This window comes from Austrofundulus limnaeus, unplaced genomic scaffold, assembly GCF_001266775.1.
Source record: "Austrofundulus limnaeus strain Quisiro unplaced genomic scaffold, Austrofundulus_limnaeus-1.0 Scaffold162, whole genome shotgun sequence".
Lineage (NCBI taxonomy): Eukaryota > Metazoa > Chordata > Actinopteri > Cyprinodontiformes > Rivulidae > Austrofundulus > Austrofundulus limnaeus.
Window position 1 is genome coordinate 976,228 of NW_013952564.1, and position 12,045 is coordinate 988,272.

The 12,045-nt window shown below is 39.5% G+C and overlaps 1 protein-coding gene across 3 annotated transcripts in view; it reads right to left on the reverse strand.

Annotated features, from left to right (window-relative positions):
• Positions 1 to 2,384, reverse strand: part of LOC106523660 (cGMP-inhibited 3',5'-cyclic phosphodiesterase A) — a 110,688-nt gene extending 108,304 nt beyond the window's left edge. For all 3 annotated transcript variants that reach the window (XM_014017168.1, XM_014017167.1, XM_014017169.1), the window contains exon 1: positions 459 to 2,384. In XM_014017168.1, the coding sequence (XP_013872622.1) occupies positions 459 to 1,424 (966 nt within the window). In that variant the 5' untranslated portion in view covers positions 1,425 to 2,384. The remainder of the gene's footprint in view (positions 1 to 458) is intronic.
• Positions 2,385 to 12,045: the final 9,661 nt, after the last annotated feature.

Genomic DNA, 12,045 nt, shown 5'->3' on the forward strand with positions numbered 1-12,045 from the left:
CATTTTTATCTGGACCTGGATTAAGTTCAATATTTCCAATGACTAAAAGAATATTAAACAGAAGTCTTAAATGTTGTTTTYGACTGGTTAAAACAGAGTCTGTTATATCCGTGCCTTTAGCACTAATGTCTTTTGTCCACTGATGAAAAACAGTAACATAGGCCGAAATTACTACCCAATCAGGTGAGGTTCTGAAGCCAGTCAGTAGCTTGCAATACCATTCCTTTTCTAACTGTTATCTATTATCGCCATTAGCCTGACATGCGTGTTTTAAAGTGCACAGCTCCATGTCTCGGTCAAATTCCACAAAAAATACAGCAACAAATATTGGAGTTAGAATTTGTGGTCATCGTGGCAACAGATGATCTTTTTCAACAAACCCCAAATCCACCACGAGGTGAACAAAATAAACAAACAAGACAGAAATAGAAGAGCTGAACGGGACAGAAACTTCTTACCTGGTCCCTCTGGATGCATGGCAAAGAAGTCCGACGATGGGACTTACTGCTGGACTGACTGTGTGCCATGTCGGAGGCGATAACCGAACTGGACCTCCTGCGCCTTTTAAATACAGGGATCTCTTCCCTGGCTCCTGTCACGGGGGTGCAGCCCTCCTCGCGCGTCCCTTGTTTGGGAAGGAGCCTGTCAGCATACCTCGCCAGCAGGATGCCCAGCACTCCGAGCAGGTACGCCACGTACGGTCTCCACGCGGCGCGCACTCTGTGCAGCGAGAGGAGCGACACGGTCCGGACCAGGCTGATGAAAACGATCACCGACGTGCCCCGGTTCAGCCGCGCTACCATGAGGGCGCCAGCGGCCACGCAGACGAGCACGACCACGGCCGCGGCGGTGGCCGAGAGCAGCTGCTCGTCCGTCCCGTCCAGCAGGGACCAGGCGGCGACTTCGCCCAAGTGGCACAAGGTCAGCAGGGAGAGCACGGTCTGGATCAGCGCCCCGCAGCGGATCAGATACACGCCGACCCAGAAAAAGGCACATACGAGCGTGAAGAGCGGCGAGAGCGCACCCCAGCAAGTTTGCAACAGCTCCGCTGCGCAGCCTGAAACAAAGTGAAGGGGGGAAGATGAAAGAGAGAATGTGTGTTCAGCTCTGCTGCTGCTGCTGCTGCTGCTGCTGCTGCTGCTGCTGCTGCTGCTGCTGGCCTCAGCTGCTCTCCACTCTGCACATCTGAGCAGCGCGGCGAGGAAAACACAGAGCGACCCCACACACACCGCACTCCGGAGGCTCTGGGAACTCCATATTTTTGTAAACATCAGCCCAGGCCACGTCTCGCAGTCCCGGCCACGGCACTGTGGGGTGACACGTGTTCTCACATAACCATTGCGATCCGGTGCGCACTGAGCTTTATCACAAGTGCCGCCGCTCGGCGCACGGGTGCTGCGAGCCTCTGCAGACACGGTCATCATCACTCATGGCAGATATGAAGTATGAGGAAGTCTATAATGCATCCATGCGAGTGTTGTTACGGGGCAGGAACGAAATAAGCATTAGTCCTTGAGCGCATTTTGGGGGGAAGCAAAGCGAAAACGCGTCTATCCAATTTACGCATGGAGATGTGCTGCCAGGGAGCACATGGTTCTTTGTTTTTTCCAGATTTAGGATAAAGAGCTGTTGGCCCAAAACGTGTATTTTCAAAAAGAAAGAAAGAAAAAGGAGCCCGGATGACAGATGCTTTACAGATCTGGGGCACGCTTCTCTGCGCTCACACGTCCCGCTTTGCCCCTTCGACGCGCTCCGTCTCATTCACTTCTTCTGTCATTTTCTTTGTGGGCTCCACCACGGCCCGGGGTCCGTACAGCAGCGGCAACACATCTGTCCCTTCCTGCAAGCGTTCAGGCAGAAACCATCTGTGTGCTCGCGCTTTCCCCTGAAATGACACAGTTTTCTTTCTCTACTTCCGAGGATAAAAACGCAACAGAAGGGGATTTAAGCTGCTGGAGGGAGGGTGAGAGCGTCCGCCTGGCTGCTGCGCGGTGTTTTCTGGTAAATCCGGAGCGTTTGTATCCAACCAGCCGCGAGTCTCGAGCTCATTCACACCCCCGAGTTCCTATACTCCACTCAGGGAACAGTGAAACCCCCCAAATCATCCTCAGCAAGTCCCGCAGACGTACTTCTCCATCTGCCTGGGGTTTAGTTTGTCTTGTCTCCTCCATTCTCTGTGAAATGGGATTTGGAGTCAGAAAGCATAATTTTGTAATTCATTAGCAAAAAATAATCGGCAAAAATAGACTTTGCTAATACAATAAACCTGGGATGTAGTGTGAAAAATGAATAAAACAGAATGTGTTTTGAAAATCTCATAATCCCAAGGAATGTAGCAAACATTTACATTATTTAAACTAAGCACTCGTCTATTTTTTTTTTTTGGAAGGAAAAAAAATATTTTAAATTTTATGGCAGCAGCCTAAAAAAACAAGGGATGGGGGCCATGTTTACCACTGTGAAGCCTCTTCTCTTCTTTAGCAACTGTCTGTTGTTAAATCTGGGAACTGAGGAGAACACACTCTAAAAATGAAATGTTGGATTTACTTAACCATGTTATGTGACCTGGTTCGACTTAACTGAGTTGAGTAAAGTCAAAGCAACATGCTCATGTTCTTTGGTTAAAAAACTGGTATATTGCTTTGAATTTACTCAACTCAGTTAAGTGGAACCAGGTCACATAACACGGTTAAGTAAATCCAACATTTCATTTTTTACAGTGCAGCTGCTGGAGGTTTTGAAGAAGAATATTGTCTCAACTAGTCTGATGCAGAATTGTATTTGTTTAACAGTCCAGGATCTTATTTCCCAGATTTCTTTTGTTTTGTTTTTTTCACTTGCTGAGAGGTCTGGACTCTTGCTGTCGTAATGGATGCAGTATATTTAGTATTTTCTTACTGAACAATGCAAGACCATCCCTGAAACGGCTGTCTGTATGGGAGTTTACGTTTGTTCAAAAACTCTTGAATAGTATTTTGTGATGCATTTCCAGATGTGTAAGTTGTCCATGCCCTGTAGGCGTGATTACATCTCCATACTAGCAGAGATGCAGGCTTTTGATGTTGATAACATGCTCCTCCTGAGCATGTTGTCAACGGTGGTGTCTGTGTTTCTAAAATGAATTTCAATTTGTCTGACTACAGAACAGTTTTCCACTTTGTTTTAAATGAGATCCAGTCCAGAGAAGACACTATTGTTCACACCTGGCTTTGTCTTTGCATGATAGAGCTTTATCCAGCATTTGTGGATGGCATGATGAACAGACAATGGGTCCTGAACCCTCACAGTGATGTCTACAGAATCAGGCCTGTTCTTAGTTTAGCACTGCCTGAGAGCCCAGAGATCACTGACCTCGAAACCTGACTTTCAGTTTTGTCCTTTCAGCTCAGAGATTTCTTAGATTCTTTGCATTTTTTTGATGATGAACCCTGAGTAATGAGCTATTCAGAGTATTTTCCATTGAGGGACATCATTCTGTAATTGTTCTCCAAAATGCATATTTTGTTTTATACTGATGAGCCTCTATGTTTATTGTGAAAATTTCAACCTCTCAAAAAAGTTTTTTTGTACTCGTTTTTATTACTGGCCTGTTGCCAATTATCTAATTTGATGCAAAATGCTCCTACAGCTGTTTCTTGTTTGTATCACTTACATACTTTTACAGCAGTTGCCCCTCTACTAACATTTTTCAGATGTGTTGCTGCCCTTAAATGTAAAATTATCTTGTTTTTCATAAAAAAAATTCTTCTTTTGGTTTAAATATTTGATAGGTCTATTAAAAATGTGGATTCACGATATTCTATTTTTTCCGATATTGTCTCAGTTGCATTTTAAAATGTCTTTATTTTGAGTGACTCTATAGGGACAAACATGTCATGATTGGATTTGTGGCCTTGGTGCAGATCTTTTTTATTTTTTTATTTTTATTTTTTTGCAAGGGTTTCCAGCTTTCAAACCACATATCCTGCTTTTGACAAAAGCTCACATTCAAATGAAGAAAAACTGTGTAGATGCAAACAAAAGCAAGTTTGCATGAAACCAGTTTGCTTCCTGTGGAAAATCCCAGAATGGGCCGTGGCTGCATGTTTGGTCTCCAACTAAGGATGACCTGTAAGGTCTTCACTTTGGCAGGTCACTGAAATATTCATCTCATCTCACCACTTTAGGTGTCACTGATGATGGCTTGTGTCACAGGGAGGAGTCTGACATCAATGTTTCATCACATGCATTAGTGCATGTGTGTGTGTGTGTGCGTGCGTGCGTGCGTGCGTGCGTGTGTGTGTGTGTATGTGTGTTCCATAGATGTCCTTGTAATGTTCAGTCAGTTACATTTTCAGAAAATGAAAAGACTAAAGGTCCTGTCACATTGTAACATCTTAGCCAACATTCAACTATTATTATTTACTGTGGTGGAGAAAGTACTCAAACACTGTACTTAAGTAAAAGTACAGATGAACAGACAAGAATGTACTCTAGTAAAAGTAAAAGTACCATATTAACATTTTACTAGAGTGAAAGTAAGTAAGTACTTGCTTTTAAAAATACTTAAAGTATTAAAAGTAAAAGTACTTGCTTAATGTATTCCCTAATGATCTACAATATCATGAAGTGTGCCTACAGTATGTATATTTTAATACGTCAATGGTGGCATTTTAGTGAACAATGCTGCAGATRATGCATAGTTTTGTGTTTACACTTTGTGACACTGTTCACACTTGTGATTCTGTGCATCATCACATATTGTGACAACAGCTGCAGAAGATGTAAATTCACCACCAACCTCCTCTATCAAATCTCAAGTCATTTTTTTGAACCAGTTAAATAAGGCCATGAATGGCACATTTCCTCCGTGGTGGAAACCGTTGTGGGCATGCTGATGCTCTGCTTTTTTATGAAGGAGGGTGTAATGGTACGTTCCTGCTTTGTTCAATGGACCAATTACAGCAATTCCCCCTCTCGCAACAAATTATTTTCTAACAAAAAAATCAAATAAACCACAAATAAAATAAAATAAAATAATAATAAATCGACGTGACATGAATGTACTTTGTAATTCAACGCATTACAGAAATGTAGTGGAGTAGAAAGTACAGATACTTAATGTAAAATGTAGTGGAGTAAAAGTCAAAAGTACCCGTGATGAAATCTACTTAAGTAAAGTACAGATACATGAAAAATGTACTTAAGTACAGCAAGAAAGTACTTATTCTTAGTTACATCCCACCGCTGATTATTTACCACTTTGCAAGTACTGCAATTAATTCTGTGTCAGGACATATTTTTCTGTGTGACGACTTCTCACTATCAAGTGAGTCCAATGGCAGAAGGTGGCGCAGAGCAGCTAATGCTAGCAAACAAATCTAGTCAGCTCAGTCGTTGTCTCTTATGAGCAGCAAAGTCAGTGCTGGGAAGCGATAAAGCAGGGCGTGCCGTGTAGCTGTTAAAATGAAGAAGTTAGTTTGACTGACTAGTTCAGTGTCATAGGCATGCGAGTTTTATTGCATTTATTCATTGTCAAATTGTTTGTTGTGGGCTGAATGCCACAATTAACTGTGATATTTTTATTTTCTTTTGCCAAATATTGCCCAACCGTGACTTTGGTTAAAGTTTTTTTTTTAAGTTGCACAAGATTTTTGCCTAAAGTGACTCTAAGCAACTACCACATCAAATGTGAGCTCAGTATTTAACTGAGCTCTAATCATATTTTGTGGTGGTCATCTTCAATTGAAACGACTTCAAAAGGTAATCAAATGTAGATGTTCACCAGTCCTTACATCATAAGATATGCTAACAAATAGCAAAAAATTTTAAACTTGCACAAACTGTATTGCTTGGAATCTGTGATGGGGTCAGACTCAGCTTTAACCACACCGTTTTAACCCAATAACCCCCAAAAATGTAACAATTTCTGGGTTTAATAGGTTCATTTAGCGGAGGGTAGATGTGCATGTGATTGTTCTTTTATAAAAGTTTCATATAAATATCTCCAGTGGTTCATGAGGTATTTTGCTAACAGACCAGCACACCAGCCCAGCAAAACATTGGGCCTCATGCAAGAACATGTTTGTATAATTATCCTAAATTTCTCTTTCTTTTGTTCGTACAAAGGGTTCGTACGAACATGTCACGTCAGATTCAACAAACTCTTCTATCTTCAGGAAAAGTGTGTAAATGAGCTGCGTAAATTCCCCTGTTCTATCCAGCTGCTCGTGCACGAGGAGAGGAGATTAGCATAATTACCACCCCAAAAACACCATATAAGGTTATGTTTCCTGCCTCAGATATAGGGAAGTGTCCATTCATTCATGAAAATTACAACGAAAACATAAAAGAAGAACTTTACGAGTTCAGAGATTGAAGTCCGTCTGTCAGAGATCCAGAAAAGAAAATCTGTCATTTTTAGCAGGTCAGCTGTGGAATAAAAAGAGCTGCTAAAAGTATAAACAACTGTGTTAAATCATTTTCATTTATTCAGAAGCCGCAGCGCTGAGCACCGTGCCCCCCTGGTATTACATTTAGCTGTTTTATTTATTTATTTATTTATTTATTTTTTTATTTATTTATTTATTTATTTTACAAAATGTTAAATTTAAATGTTAAAAAAATAAATATTAAATCCTAAATCTAAATATTCAAAATATAAATGTAAAATTTAAACCTTAAACATTGAAGTGAAATGTTGATTTCATTTAGGCACTTTGGAATGGAACGTCATCATTCTGAGACAATCATGAACCGTTTCCCTACAAGGCAACAAACTTGCAGATGCAGTCAGTGTCTGAGCTGCACTTCAAACTGGTGCACCACAGATACCACCCGTATTGTTTTTTTTATGAACACATTTTAAATTTAGATTTTAAATATCTTTAGCTGTGTCAGAATGTTAGCAGAAGTTAGCGTCAGATAACCAGCATGATTTCATCATCCTGCAACAAACAACAAAGACCAATGCTAGCTTCTCCTGAGAGTGAAAAACATGTTAATGAAAAATTTTAACACTTCATTTTTCACTTGGCGTCACATAAACTATACGTTGACTGCCACAAAAACAAAAAGGTATGCACAAATTTTTAAACACAAAGTTGTCCTTTCTTGTATTTTTATTTTAGACAACTTTTCTCTCTTGTTTTCGCAATCCTTTCCTCGTTCTATCCCTTTAATACCTGCACTCCTTCCATCAAACTAAAACTTGTCAGCACGACTCTGTGCCACATCCTGCATTCCCCTCGTCAGCTGTGATTAGCGAGAAGCAGAGGAGAAGACAGTGTGCTAACAGAGAGCGATAGGAGCAGGAGGAGGCCCAGGCCCACAGTGTCCATCACCTCTCAGCACATGTTTACTGAGCGCCCGGCCGTGCATCACAGGAGGACAGACGCCCCCCTCCAGCTCCAAAAGCAGCCTGATTTTTGTCACAATCATTTTTCTTTCACCTTATCGGAGCCCAGGGGTAACTTTTCCTTGGGAAGAGTTGAAACAATGATGCTTTATCTGAAACGGTTTATTTTCTGGGTGACGGGAACAGAAACATTTCCTCTTCACAGAGCCGAGATAAGAACAGGACAGCAGAAAGAATGAGCTGAAGTCGGAGAGAAAGCAGCTGCTCTCGTGTTAGGACAAGGTTGGCCTTTGAATCTGGGGTCGAAAGGTCGCCTTGGTAATCAGTCTCTTCGTGTATCAGTTTGATTTATGGTCAGTTGGATTACATTATAGACTGAAACTAATATATTAAAAAGACTTTATGATCAAAAGCAAATTGATTTAACTTTGTTTTTCCTCTAAACTCATATTGTCCATAACCAGACTGTGTGATGCATCTTAGAACAAAGCTCATTGTGAAATCGTCTTTCTCTCCACAAACAGGTCCAGAGGCCAATCTGAATTACCCGGAGGAATTTTAACAACTGGGGGATTGCACATGTTACTGTCTTACCCTATTAGGCAACAGCGTGGTTCATTGTGAAATATGAACCTTTTATGAGGAGCAATTCATCAGACATCTGGTTCTGATGTTGTCAGATGTGACCTCACTCAGACCTGCATTGGCTTCTGTGGGGCGGACGCTGACAGTTCAGACACAAAGTCAGTTCAAAGGCCTGTTTCCAACACGCTCTGTCACCGTTTAACCTCGACCTCCATCCCCTCGATGTGTTCAAAACAAAAAAGAAAACGCACAAATGCTATGAGTCACATTTTAGGTAGCTGGGGTTGTAAAAGCGGTCTCCGACAGTCATAAATCTGAAAACGACAGCCGCACTTAAGTCAGAACTATAATGAGATGCAAAGAGCCGTTTAATATTAGATGATTGTGCCTTTTGCGTCAGCTGCTGCACGACTTGGAGTTAAAATCGTGTGCAGCAAAGGGACAGAAATAATAACAATGAAAAAAAGAAGTTTGAACAAGTAAATGGAGTGATGGAAACAAGTTTACATTGTGTTTGGCACATGAGTGCATAGAAGGAGATCCATCACAGTGTGTTTACCAGCCCTCATGGGCAGCAGTGGGCTTGTTGCCAAGTTTCCACTGTGGAGCTGTGGAAGAACATCCATCTCTGCATACATACACACACACACACACACACACACACACACACACACACACCTCCTCACACACACAAATGCCACTGCCATCATGTAGACGTGCGTACACAGTTGAACGAGAGCCTGCAGAGCACGAGCCTTCGAGGCAGGGCATCTGAGGAACCAACAAACATCCTGTTTCTTTAAAAACATGCAGGTTGTTTCAAAAAAAGAAAAAAAAAGAAAACCAAATTTTGTATTGAAGTAAAAATTTATCAGAAAATGCAAGTTGATTATTGGTTTCAATCAACATCTTCTGAACCATTCTCATGAATTTTGCTCTCCAGAGATGCATACAGTAGATATTATAAATGGTCCATGTTTATCGATGTGAGATTCTGTAGAAAAGTTATGAGCTGAGAGATCCTGCTTTGAATCAATCCAGCTTGAAAAAAATATGTATTTTGACTAAATTATTATTGGTTATAGCTCAATGTTTTGTTACACGATCAAATGTCATTTTTGTCACACTCTGCCAAAAAGTAAAAGTAAAATGCTTTTGTCCTGATCTATATGTGCACGTTTCTGTTATGTTAGCAAAATATTTCATTAACAAGTGGGTGGATTTTTAGGAAACTCTCAGAAAGTATTCATTGGATTTACATGCATCTAATTAGCTTTTGAAGTCAATTCAAGACCCAGAGCTATTGAACATTGCAAACACAAAAATTACAACTAATTCAGTCACTTTTACAGATATTATATAAACAAATACTATTATACAGATATTATTAAACTTTAGTGTGGTAGTAGCTGAGAGTCATCCCAACTTGTATTCTGAGAGCTAACTGTTTACACAATATCTTTGTTTTAAACTTTGTGCTGAATGTAACTGTGTCTGACAGCAAACTATCTCATTAACCACTGGACTGATTTTAGTGAAGCATTCAGAAAATAATCACTGGTTGTACATCCACAGCTGATTCACTTTTGAAATCCACTCAATTCAATAATCTCTATCATAATCAATTAAACTTAGTGAAATGTGTATAAAACAGTCAATTTTACACTCTAAAAATGAAATGTTGGATTTACTTAACCATGTTATGTTACCTGGTTCCACTTAACTGAGTTGAGTAAATTCAAAGCAACATATTCATGTTCTTCAGCTTAAAAAAACTGGTAAATTGCTTTGAATTTAATCAACTCAGTTAAGTGGAATCAGGTAACATAACATGGTTAAGTAAATCCAACATTTCATTTTTTACAGTGTACACAGTGATTTAAAATTTAGCTGAATGTGATTCCCAACACATACTGCTAACGCTACATGTTGTGCAGATCTTTGCCTAAACCTTTGGTACAAAATATTAGAGTTACTGTTGTTTGATTGTTAGCAAAACATCGCATAAACCACATGACTGGTTTTAATGAAACACTCAGAAAATAAATAGATGGCCACCACAGATTGTTGACCTTCTCTAACAACAAACCAGCTGTAACTCTTTCAGCTTTACAGATACTGATGTATATTTTGGTGTAATGGTAGCCGAGAGTCATGACTTGATACTACTACTACATGCTACATACATTGTAATTTAGATGTTTTTTAAAGGTTTTACCAAAACACCCATAACTCCATCATTTCACAACATCAGATGATCTTAGATTAAAATTTTTGAAATGTGGTAGGCAGTGTGATTTTATTTAACAATTATTATTAAGGTAGAAAAATACTTTGTGTCTTCCTTTCTCATGAAACTTACATCTTACATCTTTGTTCCTTTATATTAAAGTGTATCTGACATGCTTATCCTTCTAATACAAAAAGTCAAAAAAAACATCTTTATATTTAAGAAATTTGACATATTACGCATGATTTTACACAAGTGGCACATTTTCTTTAGAATTTGGCTCAGCCAAAATGAAACAGGAAATTGGTCTTTGTTTATTGAAACAATATTTGAACTCTCACTCTCCATCTCTCTTCGATTGTGGCTCCAAAAAATCTAAAGAAGTGTCAGATTCTTCTCAACAGTCTGTTTTCAGCCATTAACGCTCTGTTCACGTCCAGACATTCCCCTTTGACATCACTTCCTGTTACTTCACATGCAAATATCTCAACAACTTTCAATCTCAGTGGCATGTTTTTTTTTCTTTTTTGCAGTAAGTTATCACTGTTATGTTTCCAAAACTGCATTTACATTTTAAACAAAACTGTGATGTCACAAGCACTTCAAAACATTACAGAGAGGTATTTTTGAAAGAGTATTTCCACTTAAATGTATTGGAGATAAGGTTATTCAAATTCAGAAGATAGTTAGTGGTTTATAAGCGTCATTTATTACAAGTAAGAATTTAGACAAATGGTTAAATATGAAATTGAAGATTGTTCCAAAGGTTTTTGAAGATAATGACTAGCCTTCAAAACTGCATGGTAGGAGTTCCACAAGGCTCCACCTTGGGCCCATTGCTTTTTTGTTTATACATTAATGATTTGCCAGACAGTTGTATGCTAAATGTCAGATGTATGCAGACGACGCTATCATATATGTCTCTGCAAAGACTCCACAACAGGCAGCAGAGCTACTGAACAGGAAGATGGTGGGAGTGTCTCAGTGGTTTAAGACTCACTGTTTGACTCTGAACTGCAACAAAACAGTCTCAATGTGTTTCACAATCCGCCATGAAGTCAGTAGCAACTTTTCAATTATGATTGATCAGAGGGAAATCCAAAAAGTGGATGAGTTTAAATATCTAGGTGTCAGTTTAGGTGCACCTTAACTTTGAGGCTCACATTAGGAAAGTGTCTAAAACCATTAAGACAAATATAAACTGTTTTTGTCTTATAAGATCATGTTCATGTCAAAAAGCTTCACAGTTGTACCTGCATGCCATGATTCTGTCTCATTTTTCATACTGCATCACGATCTGGAGCCAAGCAACTCAGTCTGCTTTAAAACCTGTGAGGCTGTAGATCAAAAATCACTGAAGTGGCACCACTGTAAAATACTGGCGAAATATAGTTTATTGAGCTTTGACAGTTTTTTTACAGTTTTCTCTTTTAAAATTGACTTTTAAGTGTATCAACGGTCTTGCCCCAGATATAGTGTGCAGAATGATCTTAAAAGTCAACAGTACTGGAGTTGCAACGAGAGGTTCTGTTAATGGAGACTGCAAACCTGCAAAATATAAAACATCATTTGGTCAATGTTCCTTCTCATTTAAAGGCCCTCATACTTGGAACACTTTACCATYAGCAATGAAAATGTTGACAGATATTAAAGTTTTTAATTATCAGGTGAAACATTGGCTGAAACAAAAGCAAATATGTGAACACTGATGGAAATCAGCCTAATTTGTTGGGTTGTTTCATTTGATATTTCTGTTGTTTCATTTGATATTTCGGATGCTTACTGTATCTTTTCATGTATTTCTTGTCTCTTGTTATAGTCACTCAGTGTGTGTGTGTGTGTGTGTGTGTGTGTGTGTGTGTGTGTGTGTGTGTGTGTGTGTGTGTGTGTGTGT